The sequence below is a fragment of the Medicago sativa genome, chromosome 8 (assembly GCF_051527215.1).
Source record: "Medicago sativa cultivar Bolivia chromosome 8, Bolivia_mono, whole genome shotgun sequence".
In the NCBI taxonomy this organism is placed as follows: Eukaryota; Viridiplantae; Streptophyta; class Magnoliopsida; order Fabales; family Fabaceae; genus Medicago; species Medicago sativa.
Genome location: NC_140756.1, coordinates 73,142,911 through 73,167,793, shown reverse-complemented (window position 1 = coordinate 73,167,793; position 24,883 = coordinate 73,142,911). Strand labels below are relative to the sequence as shown.

General features: G+C 31.5%; 1 protein-coding gene and 1 non-coding gene across 2 annotated transcripts; both read left to right on the top strand.

Annotated features, from left to right (window-relative positions):
* Window positions 1–10,124: 10,124 nt before the first annotated feature.
* LOC146901318 (S-adenosyl-L-methionine-dependent methyltransferases superfamily protein) lies at window positions 10,125–14,894 on the top strand. Its single transcript, XM_085738018.1, has 7 exons — window positions 10,125–10,225; window positions 11,259–11,952; window positions 12,372–12,582; window positions 12,759–13,041; window positions 13,202–13,588; window positions 13,744–13,821; window positions 14,274–14,894. Exons 2-7 carry the CDS (start codon window positions 11,302–11,304, stop codon window positions 14,503–14,505), a joined length of 1,842 nt encoding a protein of 613 aa, XP_085594144.1. The 5' UTR covers window positions 10,125–10,225; window positions 11,259–11,301; the 3' UTR covers window positions 14,506–14,894.
* Window positions 14,895–16,675: 1,781 nt separating this feature from the next.
* On the top strand, window positions 16,676–16,748 carry TRNAK-CUU (transfer RNA lysine (anticodon CUU)). Its single transcript has one exon. It is a non-coding gene; the product is annotated as a tRNA-Lys (tRNA).
* Window positions 16,749–24,883: the final 8,135 nt, after the last annotated feature.

Below are 24,883 nucleotides of genomic sequence, written 5' to 3'. Positions count from 1 at the left end.
CAAAAAACAAACGAGTTCAAAGTGAATGATATTTGGTTCAAACATTCTTGTTGTAAATGTTGTGAAATCATTGTTGTGTTACAACTTTGATATGAAAAAGCTCGGGGAAGCAAGTGTAATTCTTGGTATTAAGAGTATTTGGTCGAAAAATGGAACTTTCTTGGATCAATCTCACTATGTCGAGAAGATCTTAAGGAAACTTTGACCGTAAACTTGCTTGCACAATCCAAGTGTAAAGCTCTTTAAGAACATTGATGAAAGTGTGAGACAATCAGAATATGCTACCATCGTTGGCAACCTCAAGTATGCCATTGATGCACTAAATTCAACATTACCTATATGTCGTGGACTTGTTATGCACGTTTGTCAATAGACATAGTAATGAGCATTGACATGTTATTGACAGGGTTTTGAAATACCTAAAAAGAACCATAAACCTTTGATTACATGATCAGAGATTTCGTGTCCTTCTTGAAGAATGCAATGTTGTTGAATGAAACACCTTATCATATGATTCCAAAGACACTAGTGTCTACATGTTTAGTATCATCGAAGAAACAAATTTTTTTTTTTTACCAAAGTAAAGTTAACTATTATCATTAATCAACCAATGTTCAATACAGGAAGGATAAGAATAAAAAATACGGTGACTATCCCAAGAACAGACGGCCCTAACTAAACTATGAGCAACCATGTTCGCTTGTCTCCTAACAAACTTCACCTTGAAAATCTAAGAAATGGACAATATATATAGGTCTCAATTTACTATGAAATTTGAGTTTTTTTTTTTGAATGGTAATGAAGTTTGATATTACAGCACTGACAATAGCTAGTGTAGAAGCAAGTTGGTTAAAATGCTTCTTAATAAAGATTTCTTTATGGGAAAAATCGATACTAATTGTGTTGATATATTGCGATAGTATCACAATTATTGAAAAAATTGAATAATGTTGTTACAGCAGTAAGAGATGGCAAATACATTACAAGCACAAACAATGTTGGAGAGAAAAGAGTGGATAATGTACGCACCGATGAAAATTTAGTCGATCCTTTTTCAAAAGGACTAACTAAAGATAAAGTCGATAACCCATCAGTTAAGAACTTAAGATAGGACTACTTCTACTTATATATATAAGAAAGGAAATGTCCGTTGAAATTACCAATTTGCCCCTATGAGGGGCATTTTGGTAATTCAATTATTGGAAGTGTTTTTTTTTTTTAAGGTTTGCCTTATGAATTTCCATTTTTGCCCCTAACCAATTTTTTTAATTATTTTCTTATTTTTATATTTTTAATAAAATTTAATTATTTTCCAATTTTTATATTTTTAATTATTTTTCAATTTTTCCTCCCAAATTCAATTGTTTCTACATTGTCGTTGTGGGAGATTAAGGTATCGTTTGACCCGACTTTTTTCAAACTTCTCTACATTTTGAAGGAAAAGTCAGGCCGAATACAATATCAATTAAGTACTTACTAAAAAAAGTACTTTTTTTGAACGCATAAAATTGAATGGAATGAACTTTGACCAGAAGTTGTTGAATGTTACTTTAAAAAACTACTTCTTGACAATTTATTTCACAAGCACCTCTTTTCAACTCACGCCGGGAACTTTTTCTTTATTTTTTAATATTTTTTTTGACAAAACTTTATTTTTTAATATTATATTTCAATATGTTTTTTTTCTTCCATTTAACTTTATTTTTTTTAACCGTTCCATTAATTTTTTAAGGAGATTCCATTTAATTTTATTACCTTTTTTTCAAAGGAATTTTATTATCTTTTTATCACTTATATATTTAATTTCAATATCGTTTAATCATCACAATCTCACAAATATTTTTATTCACGCTGTCATTTAATGATCCCAAATATTTTTATCTCCTTTCTTCAACCTCGCGAATATATACACACATTAACGTTTAGAGTAATAATTTATGTCCGTCTGTTTTTTTTGTTACGCTAATGCATATAATTTTTTTAGTGTTGCTTGGTTGAGTGCTACCTCACCAATTTTTTTTTTAACTATTTTCCAATTTTTATATTTTTAAGAACTTTTAACTATTTTACAATTTTTTATTTTTAACTATTTAAAACTAAGTTGATGGTTCATGGTTTTTAAGGTTTATATTTTGACATATTACAATGATTCACAATTATCCGTCATTTTACCATCTATCCTTTCAATGTAATCTTCCAGACTGAATATTACTAAGCATATGTGAAGAGACTGAATATTGCTCAGTTGATATTACTTTTTTGACATCAAAGAGATTTTTTATTTTTTAACGGTCAAAATATTAATAACCAAGTTCCTACACAAGACGCTAAAGAGTTTAATGTGTTTCTTTCGTTCATTTTGTGTCATGTAAATATTGGTGTTAATCCCTTTTTGGTAACTCTATGACAGTAGCGCTCACTTTTATAATTTTAACTATTATGTAATTTATGATGTTTTCCTGCTCTTGATAAAGCTTTCATAAATATTTTGATAAAGTTTTTTAATTTTTGTGCAATATTTATTAATTTGTTCATTTTTCCTTCGGAACAATTTTTTTACAAAATACGTTACTGAACCCCATGCCTTAAACCATGCATCACAAATATTTGGATTATGCGAACTTCATTCTCAAATTTACTAAGAATGGTAATATTCCGTAATTTGAACATCTCTCCTTTAAAACAAGTTTTTAAAAGTGCATATAATTCACATGAAAGGACTCGATACTAAATTGCAGTTAATATCTGCCTTTGCTGTAGATCATGTGAAATGATTTATATACGTTGAAACTGAAAGGCAAAATAATATAAATCAAGTAGAGAGGCATTCAACTATCTGTCTGATTCAGAAGTTTGTTCACCTGAAAGGAATGGATACTAAATTGCAGTTACTATCTACCTTTGTTGTAGATCATGTGAAAGGATTTATATACGTGGTACTAAATTGCAGTTAATATCTGCCTTTGCTAGGGGTGGCAAAAATACCCATGCCCACGGGTACCCGTGGGTAAAATCCGTCACGGGTAGCTAAACTGGTATCCACGGGTATAATAAACGGGTATTTGAGTACCCATTATTATATGGACACAGACACGGATTGGATTGTATCCATACCTACGGGTACCTATACCCGATAATAAATTAAGTAAATTACTAATATATCTTTATATATCATATCTTATTACTTAAAGTTGGTACCTTATTGAAGAAAATTTTACCCCCCACCTAAAAATCCTCAATAATAACCTATTTTTATTTTAAATTTTTTTAATTCATCTTATTAAGTTCACCGTTTCCACTTCATTCACATCATAAAACATATAGATTATATAAGAATCATGAATTTTCTATGAATTATGTATGATTTATGAAATTTTGAGTGGATTATGTATGGATGTTTAAAAGTTGAAGTTTTTTGGTAATTAAAAAAAGTTATTATTTGTAAAAAAAATAAATAAATTCAAAACTCCATGGGTACCCATGGATACCTCAATACCCACGGGTACCCGTATGGTGAGTACCCACGAGGATACGGGGCGGGCACGTGTATCATACTTATCCAACGGGGCGGGGACGGGTATCATATTATCCGTACCAATAGGTATCCATTGACATCCCTAGCCTTTGCTGTAGATAATGTGATAAGATTTATATACGTTGAAGCTAAAACACAAAATGATATAAATTAGGTAGAGAGGCTTTCAACTATCTATCTGATGCAGAAGTTTGTTCGCCTGAAAGAACTGGATACTAAATTGCAGTTAATATCTGTCTTTGTTGTAGATCATGTGAAATGATTTATATATGTTGAAGCTGAAAGTCAAAATGATATAAATCAGGCAGCTTTGGTAATAGGGTTTTCATTGGTTTATAGATAGATATCAATTATTACTGGAAAAGTGTTTCTACCGCTGACAAAATATGTTTTCATTTGTTACTTGTGATCAAACCATTTTAAAGATTTAATTTTGTAATCCGTAATGCAAGAGTACTCTAAATATTGTATTATGGTTTATAATTATCTGTCATTTCACAATCTATCCTTCCAATATAATATTTTGTCAAATACGTTACTGAACCCCCGTGCGAAGCACGGGTTTGTAACTAGTTCTTTGGAAAAATGAATCACTCATAATAGTAACCTGACCTAAATGGTTGGAGAAAATTGAAGAGAATGACCGAAAATAATGGAAAGAAAATGTGGCAATTGACATTCATTTATGGTCCCAATTTTTCTATTCTGTGGGCAGAGAGCTTTTATTTGAGGTATGGCCGTATGGGGTCTAGAGTATTCATTGAGACACGTTAACCCTGCCAACAGGTGAAGTGTTCATTTACCATAAAAAAATATATGGCAATACTCTATGAAGTTGAGATACTAAAATTTAGGACATAATCGCACAAGATGCATCAGATACTATTTTATGAAAAATGCTAACAAGAAAAAATTTAGCATCTAAAAATAGCAACTTTTACATTAAAAATTGTGCAGTTATGACTTTTATATGTGTTTGACTTAAGGAGACCGACCCTAGTTTTTTAGTGAGAGAAACTTCACCTTCTCTCTAAGTTCTCTTCCTCTTTCACTCATTGAGAGGTGATTTTAGGTCATTTTTTGACCTATAATCACCCCCTTTGCATCTTTTTTCCTCTTCCTATCAATCTAAATAAGTGTTTTCCACATGTATAAAGTTTTTTCTTTTGTGTTTTTTCATGATTTCGTCGTCTGAGTGCGACGTTATGTTGTTCGTCGTCTTGTGCGGCGTTGTTTGATTTCACATCTTGTTGTACGGTGTTCGTTTGATTCCTATTAAAAGATCAACTTCAGACAATCACAAATTAAATCAATGATTTGGGCGTCAACGTTGCAAATCCAGAAACATGAGTATTATGGTGATTTAGATTTTATCATATTATTTGTAGGCATTTTGTCGTTGTATGCTATTAACTTGGGTGTTGTGAGTTTGTTTGCAGTTTCAACCTTTACGTTTTTAGCGATATTGACCATGTTATTGTCTCTGATGTATTCTATCAATTTGAATGAATGAATATCGTTTTGCTTTTGTCAAAAAAAAATGTGTTTTGACTTATATTTTTAAGACAAATTTTTTCTTTATAAATTCCTTAAACAATGTCATATGACACTTGTTAGCAAGAACTATATTTTATAAATACTCGTAGATACATAGCCTAAAAGTATTAGAATTATTATTTTAAATAATCTTTTATCAGTTGTGTATGAGATGCATAGAACACACAAATATATGTTCTAAGAAAGACGAGATATTCATTGTGAAATAAGATTCGAATTCCAATAAAGTGAGATATTCACATTTAATGTTAGTAATATCTCAAATAAAATTATATTTGATTGAGCAACTTGAAGAAAAAAATAAATGCTACAAAAGCAATCGTCAATTGAGTAAACAAAAAAAAATCGTCAATTGTAAAAAAAAAAAAAAAAACATGGCGCATCAATGTGCATATAAGATAAGGATGAAATAAGAGGACTGGCGAGAAGCAAACCGCAAACAACATGTTATTCTTCAGCAACAGGCAACAATGTTTGCTGATACATCTTCTACAAAGTGGACGTAATAATGCAACGCTGATGTTTTTTTTTCAACGTCCAGGAACAAACTTGACATAGGTATGTGCGTTCAAGGGGCCAAAATGGATGGAGTCATGTCTGGTTGGAGAGTGATTATACAAGCGCTTTGCTTGCCTTCAAAAATCCGACTATGGTTCTGGTTTTGCTGCGTAATCGCTAGCATAATGCTTGTCGGCTTGGTGTGCTGGTGATCTCATCCCATATTTACCGAGAGGGTAACTTTTGTGCTGACAGGTTGGCTAATATGGGGCACGCAGTTTATGGTGTTGTCTGGCTGTCTGCTTTACCGCCTGAGTTGAGTTGAGTTTTGAGTTCTTTCAGGACAAATGTGGTTTGCCTAACTACAGATTTCCCTAGTCTGGGGTGGATTTTATTTTCTTGTTTCTTTGTTTTTGAGTGTTTTGACCTAGTCCCCTCTCTTTGTATATATTTTCCCCCCCTTTTTAATGATATTTTGAGATTGACGGCATAGGATAGAGGTTGCTTGGGGTGCCAACCTAGTTGAATGTCGGTGTTTCCTCTTGATGTCTGTCATTTCTCCCGGTTTATCCAAAAAAAAAAACATTTTGGGAAAAACAAAACAAAAACAAGAGACCATACATATTCTATATATAAGTTTGACTTTAAATTATGAAATGATTTATTTGAAATATTTACCTCATTGCTACCACTAATAATAATAATAATTTCAATTAGCATTAATATTTTTTAAAGTTTATTATCTATTTGTTAATAAAAAGTCAATGAAATTAATATATTTATATATTTAATTAAATATTTTATAGTATTTAATTTCTGCAAATATTATGTTTTATATTTAAATATTCAAATTGTTAATTTTTTTTTAAGAGTACACATTTTATATTTAAATTTGACTTTAAATTATGAAATGTTTGACCATTCTAGAAATGTGATATGAAAAAAAAAAAGTTTAATATAAAGAATTTGTTCATAAATTTGAGTCAAAAAGTAATAATAAAATAAGATAGCATTTCATTATAAATAGGGCAAGAAGACTTTGTTTGTAACATCTCATATTTAATGTTTCAAAAAAACATCTCATCTTTCATAGCACTTCTCCTTCCCCAAAGTAAAGCTTCTTCTTTTCATTCAAGATTTTTTCTCTCTTATTTTTTCATTTTTAAAAATTTTGATCGTTGGAAATTGATATCCGAGATCGTTGGAAATTTTGATCATTTCAAAATTGTTTAATATTGCGTGGCACTGTAAGGTCAAGAAAAAAATTGAAAACGTATTTCATTTTCACTTTTTGTGTGTTATATATTGTTGTTGTTGAATGAACTTAGCAATTGAATTTGTTAATTTAATGTGCAGTAATGGTAAGCGAGATTATTTGTCCGTGCACAGCGTGCAAGCATCTCCGTCGGGAGTGTGATTCAAGTTGTGACCTTGCTCCTTACCTTCCACCTGACAACCTGCAACGTTTCATCAAGGCACACTCTTTGTTTGGAAAGAACAATGTGTCGTAGATGTTGAAACAACTTGATGTTTCACATCATGAACAAGCTATTGAATCTTTGGTGTATGTGCCTGAGCCTAAATATATTCCTATATTGGGGGCTGTGGACCGTCAATATATTCCTAAATGTCTAAAAACCCTCTAGAAAGGCTCAGGCACTTACACCAAGGATTCAATAGCTTGTTCATGATGTGAAACATCAAGTTTTTTCAACATCTTCGACACATTGTTCTTTCCAAACACAGAGTGTACCTTGATGAAATGTTGCAGGTTGTTGGGTGGAATGTTAGGAGCAAGGTCACAACTTGAGTCACACTCCCGACGGAGATGCTTGCACGCTGGGCACAGACGAATTATCGCTCTTGCCATTATTCCACATTAAATTAACAAATTTAATTATTAAGTTCATTCAACAACAACACTATATAACACACAAAAGGTGAAAACGAAGTCCATTGTCAATTTTTTTCTTGACCTAACAGTGCCATGTAATATTAAACAATTTTTAAACGATCAAAATTTTCAACGATCTCGGATATCAATTTCCAACGATCAAAATTTTTAAAAATGAAGAAATAAGAGAAAAAAATCTTGAAATGAAAAGAAGAAGCTTACTTTGAAAAAGGAGAAGTGCTATGAAAGATGAGATTTTTTTTGAAACATTAAATATGAGATGTTACAAACAAAGCCTTTTTACCCTATTTATAATGAAATGCTATCTTATTTTATTATTACTTTTTGACTCGAATATGTGAACAATTCTTTACATTAAACTATTTTTTTTCATATCACATTTCTAGAATGGTCGTATATGTAATGTAAAACTAACAACAAACATTTCATAATTTGAAGTCAAATTTAAATATAAAATGTGTACTCTTAAAAAATTTAACAATTTGAATATTTAAACATAGCATAAAATTTGCAGAAATAAATACTATAAAATATTTAATCAAATATAAAAATATATTAATTTCATTGACTTTTTATTAAAAAATAGATAATAAATTTAAAAAAAATATTAATGCTAATTGAAATTATTGTTATTAGTGGTAGCAATGAGGTAAATATTTCAAAGAAATCATTTCATAATTTAAAGTCAAACTTATATATAAAATATGTATGGTCTCGTGTTTTTGTTTTGTTTTTCCAAAAATATTATTTTTTTTGGATAAACCGGAAGAAATGACAGACATCAAGAGGAAACACCGACATCCCATTTAGATTGACACCCCGAGGAATCTCCATCTTATGCCGCCAATCTCAAAATATATTAAAAAAAAAGGGAAAATATATATACTAAGAGTTAGGCAATCTCCATCTTAGTTTTACCCTCAGAAACAAAGAAACAAGAAAATAAAATCCACCCTAAACTAGGAAAATATGTAGTTAGGCAAACCCCATTTGTCCCGAAAGAACTCAAAACCCAACTCAGGCGGTAAAGTAGACAGCCAGACATCACCATGAACTACGTGCCCCATATTAGCCAACCTATCAGCACAAAAGTTACCCTCTCGGTAAATATGGGATGAGATCACTTGCACACCAAGCCGACAAGCATTATGCCAGCGATTACGAAGCAAAACCGGAACCATAGTCGGATTTTTGAAGGCAAGCAGAGCGCTTGTAGAATCACTCTCCAACCAGACATGACTTTATCCATTTTGGGCAGCAAACTCCAAAGCAAAGATAAACCACGTGGTTTTCCCCTTTGTGTTTAGTGGACGTAGGAGAGGCTTTAGGGTTATATCACGCTATCTGGTGGATTCACGACTTACAATTATCAAATGCGGATTATGAATTTTACTCGAAAAGAGTTGTTGATGACTTTAATGGTATTGGTGATTTAACAGAGTTTGAAGCCATTATGACGAGTAGTATCCAGTTTTGTAATATATACTTACAAAACTTTGATGTTGAGTTTATTATGTGTCAGGCTAATGAGGTAGCCCATGCATTAGCAAGAGATGTCACATCTTCACCTAACTTCCACATTCTTATTGATGAACTGACTTGTATCAACGATTTGATTGCTAATGAAATGTTATAAGTTTATTCCCTTTAAAAAAGAAGTTTAAGAATGAAAGAAAATCATATGAATCTTACCGCCTTAAAAGTAACTAGTTTTTATCCAAATATATGTCATGATCTATCTAATGACTCTTACTTATCTTCTCATTTATTAAGTTGACTTTGCGCTCCTCTCTTTGAACCTTTGATTTTATCAATTTTTTTCTTACCAAATATTTTATCTGTTTATTGACATAATGCCATATGATCCGATCAATAGTCTGCAGATTTTTTGCGATATTTTAATTTGTTAATAAATGTGTTCACATCTGAAGATCTAATTGGGAAATTTTTTTTCCCATACATTCCATCCTTTGGAAGTAATCATATTTGAGGCTTATTAAACACTAAATATAAATAACTCCTTGAACTTATTTATATTTCCTCTCAAAAGAACTTATTTATATTTGAACATTAGTTTACTGGAGATAAAATCTTTTATGAATAAGGATATATTGCCTCTAGAAATAAAAGAGACAGAAAATTTAAATAAATTGAAGAGTAATAAGAATAATGGAGTAATAAATATGACGGATATAGTTAAAGGATGTGATTTTCTCTTTTAATCAATGTAAGCTAACACAGTAAATTGACAATAAATGATAAGCAAATATCATTAGATACACTCACTCACTCATCTAACAATGCTAAAATTGTTTGTTAAACATTTTTTGTGTTTACAGACTGTGCTTTTAGGTAATGTTTGTTTCTCGATGTCTAGTGTATACCACACAAAAATTATGATCAAATATCTGAATTGGTTGGTTAAAGTTTCACACAATTTTGTCCTAGCTAGTGAATTTTTGCTAGCTTATGACTCTCTGTCGGTGGATAAAATCTACTTGTACACAAACACAAAGGTCAATTTGCCTAGAATGATGCACTCCAACTGTCAACACTAGTCTTCTGTCCCTCCTCCCATCTCATCTCATATAATATCATCACTAGTGTTACTTTCCACTTAATTATAAGTTATAAAGTCAGTGTTATTAACTCAAACTCACCTTGCTTGCTACTGTCTCTCTTTTCAGTGTGATCTCTATTCTCTATTCTCTCTTTTCAAGGTAATTCACTTTAACTCACTCTAGATTTCTCAAATCATATTTATATTCTGCTATCATTTTCTTTGACCCGTTTATCTTACAATTCAACATGTATAGTTTAGATTTCTCAAATCATATGATTTCAAACATTTGCATTGTAAAGTTTAGATTTTTATCAGCCAACTTTTCTGGGTTTTCTCTTTTGGTGATCATACTAGTAGATCTTTGCCTGATCTAACAAAACAAGAGAGATTTGGGGATAACGAAGTGTTGTACTGTGCAGTACAATAATAGTACTATGAAATCAGACACATAAAAAATGATGTTTTTCAACATTTTCTTTCTGTGTTTTATGATTTTATCAGTAGTAAACCCCTTGCATGTCTGTTTTTGTATGTTTGTCAAAAAATATTATTAAGATCCTCCCTTTTAGATATTATTGGGTCTGTTTGGATTAACAAGCTTATTTGTAGCTTATAGCACTGCACAAGCGCTTATCATGATAATAAGCGCTTATGAATAAGCTTGCATAAGGTAATTTAATAGCTAAAGATGAAGTGACGCTAAATTGGTTTTGTATATGCTGTAAGTTGTTTTTATAAGCTAGATTGGAGAACTTATGAAATAAGCTGAAAAAAGCTTATGAAAGTTATCGTAAGCTGTTTTCATAAGTTCTCCCAAACAGTCTCACAAAACTTATGCAGTAGATAAGCTCAAATAAGCCATTCCAAACAGGCCAATATACAAAACTACACTCTAAGTCAAAATTTGATCTCAATCTATGTCAAGTATAATCAGATATATAGTTGTGCATCATATAATAAGGGATGAAAAAAAATAAGTTATACACATGGATTCTGTATCTTTTTAGCTGGTTTCTTTCTAAATCAGACATGGAGTTTACATTACACTTTTACATTTTTATTTTGCTAAGATGATTAAATAGTTGAGCTTAGTGATTATTATTCAGTAGTTCTATGTGGTTTTCTTGATTTGTTATGGTCTACATCTACTGTAACTAGTCACTAACTAATTTTAGTGTGAACTTTCATAGGTTTGATCGTTTGAAAGAAGTTAGAAAGAAAACTGTGGGGTTAATGGGTTCTAAAAATGCCTTACCGGGCAACAGAGCACGAAGGCCTTTGTCAATTTTCGCTGTGCTTGCTCTGTGTTGTTTGTTTTATCTTTTGGGAACATGGCAAAGCAGTGGTTCCGGAAAGGGAGACAGCCTTGCATTGAAGGTAAATAAGATGCAGGCAACAACAGACTGCAACATTGTACCGAATTTGAATTTTGAACCCCAACACAAATATGTAGAAATTGTTGAGCAATCCGAACCGAAAGCTAAAATGTTCAAGGCATGTGATGTAAAATATACTGATTATACACCTTGCCAAGAGCAAGACCGAGCAATGACATTCCCTAGAGAAAACATGATCTATAGGGAAAGGCATTGTCCACCTCAAGAGGAAAAATTGCGTTGCCTCATTCCTGCTCCCGAAGGGTACACGACTCCTTTTCCATGGCCTAAAAGCCGTGATTATGCCTACTATGCTAATGTTCCTTACAAGCATCTGACAGTGGAGAAGGCTAATCAAAACTGGGTGAAATTTGAAGGGAATGTGTTCAAATTTCCAGGTGGAGGAACCATGTTCCCTCAAGGAGCCGATGCGTATATTGATGAGCTTGCATCGGTTATTCCAATCAAAGATGGTACTGTCAGAACAGCATTGGACACTGGTTGCGGGGTAAGCTTTCATGTCAAATAATCCTTTTGATATAGTATGTTATTTTTCTTTGTTGAGAAATATTTCGACACACAAATTTGACATCAAATTTGATGGTTACTATTCAGATGTGTGGTTAATTACGTTTAGTTGATGATTAATGAATATAACAAGGTGTAGCAACTCATTAACCATCCACTGAGCACAATTAACCACAATTTTCAAATGTGTTTAATTATGTGTAATGTATAATGGGGTTTTGTCTATTGGATTCCAAATTTCTCAATTTTCAGTGTATTTAGTATACTGAAGTCGGAATCATTTGTCCTTTCTTTGTTTTAATGCTTACTGGCCCACTGGCCCGGTTTACTTCCTTTCAGTATGCACCTTTCAATTGCTTCTTGATTGTTGTAGCAATATAAGCGTGAATGATTATGCAGGTTGCGAGTTGGGGAGCGTACTTGCTAAAGAGAAATGTGCTAGCTATGTCATTTGCTCCGAAGGATAACCATGAAGCACAAGTTCAGTTTGCATTGGAACGAGGGGTACCTGCTATTATTGGTGTTCTTGGTTCGATCCGTCTTCCATTCCCATCACGAGCCTTTGATATGTCTCAGTGTTCTCGTTGTCTAATACCATGGGCTGAAAATGGTTAGTGCTAAATTAGACAGTCAATAAGATTGATCTAGAATACAGTATTATCGGCATTTTCTTATGTCGATGATGATATTCCTTAACTTCTAAATATAATCATGCAAATGTTAATAATTCTGAAAATCTGAATGCAACATTGTTTAGTTGATTTTTCACCCAATAATTGAATGCAGAGGGCATGTATCTAATGGAAGTTGATCGAGTTTTAAGGCCTGGTGGATTTTGGATTTTATCTGGCCCTCCAATTAATTGGAAAACGTACTACCAAACATGGAAGCGAACGAAGGAGGATCTGAAGGCAGAGCAGAAAAAAATCGAGGATCTAGCCGAAAGTCTTTGCTGGGAAAAGAAGTATGAAAAGGGCGATATCGCTATCTGGAGGAAGAAAATAAATGCTAAATCATGTCAAAGAAAGTCTCCCAATTTATGTGATTTAGATAATGCTGATGATGTTTGGTAAGCCCTGATCATTTTTACACACTTCATTTTACAAGTATACTGATTCATTTGTTGTTAGAGAGATTTGAATAATTATTTGTTCATATAATTCCACGATTTCGGATTATAATGCGCTCATGAATAACTTTTCTCCATGCTCCAAAATTTGTAATGGTAGGTACAAAAAAATGGAGGTCTGCAAAACCCCTATCCCCGAGGTAACCAGCCAAAGTGAAGTTGCCGGAGGAGAATTGAAGAAGTTTCCTGCTAGGCTGTTTGCAGTCCCTCCTAGAATAGCTAAAGACGTTATTCCAGGCGTAACAGTTGATTCTTATCAAGAGGACAACAAATTATGGAAAAAGCGTGTTAATAATTACAAAAGAATTAATAGATTGATCGGCACCACTAGATATCGGAATGTAATGGACATGAATGCAGGCCTTGGAGGATTTGCAGCTGCACTTGAATCACAAAAATCTTGGGTGATGAATGCTGTGCCCACAATTGCTGACAACACTTTAGGTGTTATCTATGAAAGAGGTCTCATTGGTATTTATCATGACTGGTAAGTTTCTAAAATTATCTTCATAAAGTTTTCTAATTTTATGATGATTCCCTTGCAAGTCAGCTTCCTATACTCTAAAATGATTAATTAAACTGATATTTATGGATATTTTGTTATGGTATGAAATTGCAATGACATTCGTTTTCTTTCTTCAGGTGTGAAGGCTTTTCTACATATCCAAGGACATATGATCTTATTCATGCCAATGGTTTATTTAGTTTGTACCAGGACAAGTAAGTTTCTTCCTTTTCCATCCACAAGTGATCATAGTGATAATTGGTAATTTGAAATTATAACTATATCAAGTCTTTTACTTGAACCAAAAATAAAATATTACTATTTTTACTGATTTTTCCAATTCTGGTATAATTGAGACTATAATTTGTTTGCCCCGCATTTGATAAGATTAGACCTGAAAATATGTTTATAAGTGGTAGACAATCCTCACCTTACAAGCTGATTTTGTAAGAGTTAAGTCAAAGCTCGACCTAAATTTTAAGATGGTATCAAAGTCTATTCAAGATTTCATTGAATCACCCACCATTAGGTCTCCTGCTATCGGACCAGTTGGCTCAGGCTTCCAGTCCTAATCTAACCCGAATTCTAGGAAAAAAAACAGAGAACTTCAACATGTGATTATAATTCTGACTTAATTTAACATAAGTATTGTTGATTTGATTGACAGGTGCAACCTAGAAGACATCCTTTTAGAGATGGACCGCATATTAAGGCCAGAAGGATCGGTCATAATCCGCGACGAAGTTGATGTGATTAACAAGGTTCAGAAAATTGTTAGGGGAATGAGATGGGAATCTAAAATGGTGGATCATGAGGATGGCCCATTTGCACCCGAGAAGATATTGGTTATTGTAAAAGAGTATTGGGTTGGCAGCAGTAAAAACAACACATCCAGTTAGAGTTCTAAAAGAACATGAATAGTCATCAAAGATTGGTGTAATACATTCGAGCATTACAAACCCAAAGCAAAGAAGAAATGGAAAAAGTTGATGATTAAAATGAAAAGAGAAGATTAATACAACCAATTGCAAGCAAAAGTCGGTTATGTGAGTTTATTCTACGTCTGCCTTTAATCAAGTGTAGAACTGTAGATAAAATTAGTTTTAACTAAACTAGTTTTCTTTAATTGATTTTGGAGGATATAGATCAGCAAGTTTTAGATCCTCACCCAAATAATTTTAGCCAATATATTTTGTTGATGTTGAAATGTGAGTGAATGATCTCTCATGAATGATATTGTAATGTGACAGTTATATTCTGTTCGTTATTTAAAATTTTGTTGTGTTCATTTTACCAAGTTTGGTATGGTTTTGGAGAGGATGAGAGGAGAATATTTATGAATAATATTTTGAGTTTAATTTATACCTACTTAGCTTTGCAAAGTTCAAGTATGGCTCCATGGAAAAATTCAAGGCCTACACATGTGGTTTGTTATTTGTTACTCCCTCTGTATCTTATTATTATTATAAGATCCCTACAAGTTTCACAGTATTGAGAAAATTGAGAGAAGTGGTTGTAATATTAAATTTGTAAAAAGTTGATGTTACTTTAATATAATCACCCATACAGTTAATAATAGCATAATAGAACTTCTATTGCTCGAATGAGGCTTGATTGTTGCCATTACCTCTGGTTTTGCCTTCCCACCTGATTCAACCTGCACCATGGAGGTGTCTTTTTCCAAATGACATGTGTGATGTGTGATAATGCAGTAGAGTATGATATTCACATGTTCTTTGGATGTGCTCACTACAAAGATTGTTGGAATGCAATAAACTTCTTTTTTTTTTTTTTTTTTTTTGAGGGAGGAATGCAATAAACTTGTGGAGCGAAATTCATCTGAAGCTACCTTTTGCAACGACTTTTCCCGAATTATTTTTTCAACATTGTTGCAGGATTACATGCTAATGAGAAATCCCGTTTTGCTGCAATGTTGTATAGAATATGGCTATCGAGAAATTATGTTCTTTGGGAGCGAAAAACGTTGAATGTTGATGCAACCTGCAGGATTACATCCCATGCTCGTGAAAATGTGAAACCAGCTCCTAATTGGTTGAAGTGTAACGTGGACTGCGCTCTTTTCACAAACAAAGGCTGTTTTGGAGTCAAAATTTGTTCCGGGGATAATATGAGTCGTTTTATCCAAGCGCGCGCAATGCTCTTCTCTTCCGTTAGCCATGTGATTGAATGCGAGGTTACTCTCCAATTAGCCATTCAAATAGCTACGTACATGAGTTTAGAACGTGTTAAAACCAATATGTTGTTAACGTGGTGCTTAATGGTTGTAATCATGAGAATGAACTTGGTACTTTAGTTTCCAGTTGCAGGTCTTCTCTTTCCACCATTGCTAGTTACGCTCTAGCTTTTATCCGTAGACAAACTAATATAGTTGCTCATAATTTAGCCAGACCGATTGTACAACGGTCCTAATATCTTTTACTCTCCTCCCCATTATATTGATATCATTATCTTGAATGGAATACTATGAATTTATTTTGCCTAAAAAAGGTATGTAATCCAAATAAATTGCATTTTTTTTGTTGGGAATACGTTTTAGAAAAATTGTCCAAATGTAAATCTAGTTGGAGCAAACTATTTATAAAAAACAGAAAGAAAGTTAGAACAACACATTTTAATCAAATGAAGTTTTATAGAATGAGATTTAAACAAACGTAATTTCACAAACTAGTATCCAACATATTTATCAATGTTGGTGATAAACATTATCCAATCTAAAATAGAAATTTCAAACAAATCAGGTAGCAATAATTGCATTAAACTGATATTATCAATCCAAACAAAGGACTTTGTAAAAAGAAAGAGAAGACACCATATCTATTATTAACTACTCCCTCCGGTCTCAAATATAAGAAAATATTATTTTTTTAGGTTCATTGAGTAGTTAATGTATCTGGACTACATTGTAAAGCAGATACATTAATTATTCAATGAATCTAAAAAATGAATATTTTCTTATATTTGAGACCGGAGGGAGTAAATATTATGAAATGGTATGTGCACTAATTTGAGTTAGCAATATCTAAGATATATACAAGTTTATAAACATAAGCCCGTCTAGCTCAGTTGGTAGAGCGCAAGGCTCTTAACCTTGTGGTCGTGGGTTCGAGCCCCACGGTGGGCGATTTTGTTTTTTTTTTTTTTTGTAAAAAGCAAAATTTGCGTTTTTACTGTATTGTTTTGGATTCAAACAATTTTTATTTTTTTTGGGTTACAGGATTCAAACAATTTAACTCCTTAAACCCTCCTTCTTATTGTAATAAAAGTACTGAAAATTTAATTTTAATGGTTTATTCAAGGGAGGATAAAATGGGTTGTTAATCGAATTATTAATGGAAAAATTACCCATTCAATAATTTTCGTTGAAATGTACTCTTCAATAATTATAACCAGCTTTTCCTCTAAAACAATAAAAAGAAATTATAACCAGCTTTTACTCCAATAATAAAAAAATAAACTATAACCACCTAGTTTACCTCATTGAACTAATTAATTACTTAGTGTTGGTAACACTCAATAGTTACTAACACAAAATTAATTAGTAGTATATTTAATATTTATACTACACTACAATACACGTATTTTTTAGGCAATACAGGAAGATTATATTTAGGCACCAATAACTCTTCAACACTAATTTAACCGTTTTTTTTTTAAATAACGTACCGATTGAAATTTCATCTTTAAGGTGAATAAGTGGGAAATCTGATATTCGAACTCTAACTAACCCCTACATATTGTAGTGTCTCTATCAACTGAATTATGCTAATAAAAACAACATTGTATTTTCTATTTATCCCTACACCATCAACTTACCATATTTATTACATCATTTTCAGTATTTTTTCTCTTTCAAAATAAGATGTTTGGATATCCATAGATAATTTTTTATGATACAATATAAGTTACATCACTAAACCACCCTCACTTATGTGAAAAGATAAACTCGTACTCCACGAATGAAAGAATAAAGTTTGCAATGAACATAGCTATGAAGAAGAAAAAGCATTTGAGAATTGAAAGTTTATTATTCACCAATATGAGGTTACAATGAGATATTATAACTATCAGCCATGCTATACACAGCGAGAAGAATTATCCCGAATTGATCAGAATGAAAACAAGCCAATCAAAAGCAGTTTTGAGCGGATATCACGGGAGGTGGGGAGAAAAATATGGAAATCATGAAATAATGGATGAGTGGCATACATGCCACATGTGTGTTGAAATAGTCGGGATGATTTTTTCACTTTAAATAGCATTTTTCTTTTTCTATAACTATTTATAGAATACAATTAACTATGATTACTAATCTAACTAACTCGTTGTGACAATTAAAGATGTTACATTCTAGTTAGTTACTTGTTGCACAAGTAATTGCTTATTCTTCTAATTAGTCATACTTTAACAACCTCACCCCAATCAAAAATTCAAATTGGTCAAGTTTGCTCTCTTGCTTTGTCCCGACGTCCATCTCTTTTTTCACAAGTAAGAGTAATACACAAGAAATTTAAACCTACAATATTATTTATTTATAAAGAAAACAAGGGTAGAATATGTATAGCCTTCACCCTATACATTACTTAAGTTCCCAAATTATTACATGTATAAATGTGTTTGAACAATCTCATTTTTAAGCTAACTTTTATGATAAATTTTAAATTTGATTAACATGATAACAAAGCCGGTTTAAAGATTCTAATATGAGAATTGAAACCAAGACATACTTCAGACATGAGAATGAGTATTGTAGTTATTTGAAGTTTGTTTCTAATCCAACAATACCCCTTTTTTTCGAGATGATATCCTAATTCATTTAACATAATAAACACGATAATTTTTGCTATTGACATTCCGTGTTGATTTGCAACCCGATTGTGTCTAATCATCACATGCCTTCTATGCCTCCCTCTAGACATGGTTATTTTATCATCAATGGCTTTCGAACACGACACACACAATGCACATGCCACTTCATGGAAACTTCAAAATTTTTTTTTTGCCATTTTTCATCTAAATTTGGTTTATTCTTCAATTATTCAACAAACATGGATGTGCAAACTTGAGTCACGCTATATATTACAAATGTGCACATTTCAACGTATGTTTATCACCTTTCACATGTTTATTTTTAAAGGTAATCCATATGTTTATTTTTAAAAGATAAAATTACACTTGTCATCTTTTAGCCTGATTTTAAATAGAGAAATGATATTTATATAACTATTTTGTGTCAACTATTGAACAATTTTTTCTCTTGTATTCATATGACATTGTTATTCTCTCTTTTTCTTTTTTCTCTCTATTATTTTTAACTAATAAAAAGAGAGAAAAAGAATGTTGTCACAAAAGTTATCATTGTACAAATATCATTACTCTTTAAATATTACTTGAATTTAAGCATATAAAAATATTTATCCTTTTAGTTTGTTTGCATGTGAATTTTCAATCATCAAATCCACAATTTATATAAAAACATGAGCGAATGACTATAGATTTGAACTATAAAAATTCATATCAAAATAAAACCATATATTTGAATCTTGAATATCCTTATGAAAATTGATTAAAATGACGTGGAAAAAAACGAAATCATTACCTTAAATTAAGTTAAGCGATGTCGTGAATACTTCTTTATAAAATTAAAATACACTACAACATGTTCTATCTTTTTCGGTTTTTTCTATGTTACATTTAAAGAATTGTAGATAATTTATCCAACATCCAATAAAATTAACCACATGAATAAATTTGTAAGTATGTGGCTAATTTTCTTTGAATGATTAGTAGGTTATCTACAATAATTATGCTAACAACACACCTTCTAACACACTATTCCCATCACATTCTATGTAATTGGTTGATTTTAAATCTACAATGTTAAAAATAGAGTGTCCATAACACTCATCTTCTTCAAAAACAAACTTATGTGGCAATTTTTTTTTACCATGCACTTTCAAGGAGTTAATGGTTCATAGCCAATCATTGTTTTTGTAGATATTTCTTTACAGAAAGAAACTCATGAATTCATTAAAAATATTAAGAGAAAATACAATAAGGTAAAAAATAAAAAGCACGGCATCTACTTCAAGATGTGACTGTTCTTACTATGGAATCAACAATCACATTTATCTATCTCTAAAAAAATTCAACAAAAAGTTTGAATGACAAGAAATAATTGGCTGGTACCCACCCCTTAATAATAGAACAAAAATCTGAAAAATAATGGCTACGGGGATAACTAATAGCATCAACCAAGGAGTCTAACTCAAAGATGGCGTTGTCTAGAGACCCAACTCTTGCACCCATCTCAACGCTTGCAACAAACGCAGACCATCACCATCTCTAGTTCCTTTCCTCTTACTAATTATATATGTTGGATTTACAATGCAAAAAGATATTCCCTATATAAAGTCTATATTTATCCCATATTTATCCAACAAGAACATATGTTGATCTATGTGCCCATGGTCCTTGCTAAATCCCCCACCCACAACATTCCTTTTGGCTATCTACAAAATTCCTATTACGAACTATGCCTTAATAAGTTTCACCTGCGCATATTGTTCTTTTCAGCAAAACGGAATTCATGGAAGCATCTCTAAATTAGTTATCACAATTACTAGATAGAATAAATGCTCTATATATCCATAAAATTACAGGTCCAATATCTAGAAGGAAATAGATTACAAATGTCTCTTTCTACAATTAAAATTGCACAATTTATATATATTTTTATTTCATAATGATTTTCAAATAAGTATTTTTTTTTATTCTTGTCCTGATTAGGTCAAAGTCTAACAATTTATTTTTTTGCTGATATCTCTTAAGTTTCTACTCTTCGCAGTTAGTTTCCTTGCGATCTTTCTTTTTTAGGCTTATGCCCCTCATGAACTCCAAACAAAAAAAAAAAAATCAACAATTTTTTAGGCTTATGCCCCTCATGAACTCCAAACAAAAAAAATCAACAATTTTTTTTTACGCAAAATTCAACAAATTAAAAATGCCTGTATATCTTTTTTCATGAATATCCCCTAAAAACAATTAATAATTAAACACGTTAAAAAATAAATAAACAAGGTACTATTGGGATAAAATATAGTGATAAATAAGAGAGAAAATACATGTCCCTTCATTGAAACTGTAGGTAGAAACTTTGATTATTGATCCAAATGGTCGAATCTTATGTCTTCATGTACTGTATGTACTATGTACTACATTCAGCATAAAATTCATGTCATTGTACTCTTGGGAGAGATTCATCCACGTCATTGACACCAAGTGTGTGGCTATTATGAAGAGTGACCAAAGTGACTTTTACAAGTTCAATTATCAAAATTGAAAAGGATCAAGTTCCACACACCATTATTGATTAGAGTTTGAAGTCATAGAGATAATAGAGTACCAACAAACAACACTGAGTAAGCAGAAATCTCTGCACCAGTGGTAATGGGTCCTTGTGCTTACCGTACCTCTTATCATATACTCCCTCCGTCCCGGAATAACTGACCTATTTTCTAAAAAAAAGTGTCCCAAAATAACTGACTCATTTCAATTTTCAATACAACTTTTATCATTCCCAATACAATATAACACTAAATAATACTACTTTTATCATTCCCAATACAATATATTCCACTTTTCCCTTTATTTATACACTTTTCTTAATCTGTGTGAAAAACTAAAGTAGGTCAATTAAACCGGGACGGAGGGAGTATCTATTTTCCACTACCATCACCACAGGCACATGCATTGTTGCATCTGCATGTTTGACAACTCCACTAAATTATAAATCAACATAAAAAATTAATCAACATAAAACATTTTTCCTGGATTCTTTCTGGGTACAAAGCAAAATAGAGTGCATGATTTAATTTTTTTTTTTAAATTTTTAAGTTACGTAGTAGTACTATTGTTGTTGTTGCTTCTGGTTACTACTAGTTAGTGTTGATGTTTGGTACCTTAAACCGTAACATTCACGTGTACTATAGTATATTGTTTGTGATTTTAATTGGACCATGCATTCATTGAATGGCAAAACTAAACTTGTCATTCAGTTACTGAAGTTTCTACTTTCTAGTTATAGTATATATCGAAACAAACAAAGAATGCATGCAGGTGATAACTTGATCTGTTCATGAATTCAACTAGCAACTTCACATGACAACATTTTTTTCTCTTGGTAAAGAGTGTGTACAATTAATTGACGGAAAAAATTAAGATTTAAAAAAAACAAAACAAAAATAATGTCTGACAAATGTAAAATAAAAGTATAAGATATTTAGATATGTAACCCTTTTTTGCTGTGATTCTGTAATTGATCATCAGTCCAATCATGACAAGGAATGAAATTAGCATGGAATGAGTAGAAATGTCACTAGGATCTTATCTATGTTGGAGCAAAAATAATGTTGTTAGAGAAATAGTATATGCTCCCTCCGTCCCGGAATAACTGACCCATTTTCTAAAAAAAAGTGTCCTAAAATAACTGACTCATTTCAATTTTCAATACAACTTTCATCATTTCCAATACAATATAACACTAAATAATACTACTTTTATCATTCCCAATACAATATATTCCACTTTCCCCTTCATTTATACACTTTTTTTAATCTGTGTGAAAAACCAAAGTAGGTCAATTATACCAGGACGGAGGGAGTAGCATATTTACGCTGTTTTTGTGTTTTATCATTCGTATTTACTTATAAGTGGATAGTCCCTCGAATGTAGCGGGATAATAGTGTCCACCCATTCGGGCTCGGCTCATTTATCTATTGGATTATGGCGAGATGGCAAAGAAGGCGGACAAGCTAAGGTAAATGGCTAGGTTCAAAGCAAACTTATAAATTAGATCGTAGTATTTAAACTTCAGTTTTACTCCAAATACATAACCTTAATCAATCAAAATCACAACAACCGCTTTGTTGTCAGAAACTTATATATGCATGATTGGTCGAACTCAATAACCTTCAGAGTAAGATTTGTTGTTTCTCAACACATTTTTATTTATTCTTCACATGTCTAGTTTTTTCTTGGAGTGATGTTCATTTGATTTTTTATGTGGCCATATTCATTCCCAAAAAAAAGCTATTTAGTTTGGAGCAAATTATTCATTTTGTTTTAAAAGTATCCAAGAAAAGGCTACTCACTTTGATTTTTTTAGGTGCCCATATTTGATATTTTTAGGTACCCATAGAAAAAGCTACAATTATTTATGTATTATATAAGAGAAATTAAGAGCACATGGCAAGGTACATATTGATATGATTGAGAAAATTATTCCAAAAAACAAACAAAACAAAACAAAAACTAGTGATAATAAATGAACTTTGTTATGACCTTTGGCTTTCAATTCAATCAAAATGGAAAAGGCAAGAAGTTAGAATGAAAGAGAATCGATAGTGACGAAAGTGCATGAACTCAACAAAGAAACCATATGTGATTCCATTATTCAAACTACGGCAGGACAAGGAAAATGATATTAGGCGGTATATTTGAATTTTGCTATACTAGAAGGCTCTCATGACTCGACACATAAGAAAATATATTGATTTGAAAATATTCACGGATGGTATGATTTGATGCAGGAGACAGAGATATCTATGAAGTGATCATGTGGGACTTTCCACTAACTTGAAGATAAACTTAAAAGTAAAAATATATAAAAAGAGAACAATTTTAGCTAGCTTCTTTGTTTTTATCTACCATACCAATTCTGTGTGCTAGTGACTGACTCAATATTTGGATTCTCATGTACTTTATATTTTTTTTTTTTACACGAAAAATATTTATGACTCATGTACTTTATATGGAGTGTTATGTAATAGTAATAATATGCTACTGACAATATAACATGTATATGGCTTATGATCTTTAAAAAAAATAAAAAATATAACATGTATATGGCTAGTTTGTTTGGATTTTCTTATACCTCTATTTTATTTTGTACCTTTTTTTTCCTTCATGACATCACTCATTGTACTCCCTCCGTCCCAGAATATCTGTCTCAATTTAGTTTTTCACACAGATTAAGAAAGATATATAAATAAAGGGGAAAGTGGAATATATTGTATTGGGAATGATGAAAGTAGTATTAATTAGAGTTATATTGTATTAGGAATGATGAAAGTTGTATTAAAAATTGAAATGGGTCAGTTATTTTGCGACATTTTTTTTTAGTAAATGAGTCAGATATTCTGGGACGGAAGGAAGGAGTATATGTTAACCAAAAAATTCGTTATATATGTGATACAGTTAAATTTCTCTTTTCTTTTTGTCTTCAATGTGCATGAATTCCGTGTGTGAGAATATAATTTTTGTTCTTGTTAATATGATGGATAAGGCTTAGCTTAATTAGGTGGGTCAATATATATCTATAAGTGGTTGGGTAAGAGGAAGCTAGAAAGTCAAATAACTTACTTTCTATTTGAAAACGAAACTTTGAAGATTTGTATACATTTTGTGTTCCTTTAATTTTACTGATTTATAATTCTAGTCTATCAATTTCTAAATTTAAAAAAAAAAATATAGTATTATAGTTTTCAAAATTTAAAATATTTTCTCCAACATTAAATTTGAAGTTTATTTTTGTGGGCACGTAGAATGATGAAATGATAAGCAAGCGGGTGATATGACAATGTATGTAAACTAGCTAGTTATCTCATTTTCTATGTCGTTGCTTTGTAAAATAAAAAATAAAAAATTTAATAAGAAAAATGATATTCGTGTTTGTTAACTGTTAACATTGGCACAGTCGTTAAGAACATGCCATCAAGTTGGCAGCTATAGTGTTGTTTCTTCAACTACAAAAGATAACACATGTTTGAATCTATGACGCAACATTCACTCAATGTTTTTTGTTTAGTAGAAATTAGAAATTCACTCAATGTTATGAACAACGTCAACTCTACATCCTACATGTCGTATCTTTTGGATATGCATGCCATTTAAGTCTCCAATAATGCACCACATGTTAAAGGACATTGCCATAGTCTGTCTCAAAAATCACAAGACTCTCTCGTATAGTCGTGTGAGATACCGGAAAAACCAATCATATACACTAAGTTCTATACATCCAAATTGATATGAATTACCATAGTACAGGTGGTAAATACTATGGAATTCTTTAACCATTTTAATCCACAATTCACTTATATATTAAAAGAAGTCAATGAAAAATATATATATAAAAAAGTTAACCTCTTAGATGAATCTTAGTTACTTTGCGATGATTAGCCGCTTGCGGTGCTTTTTTCA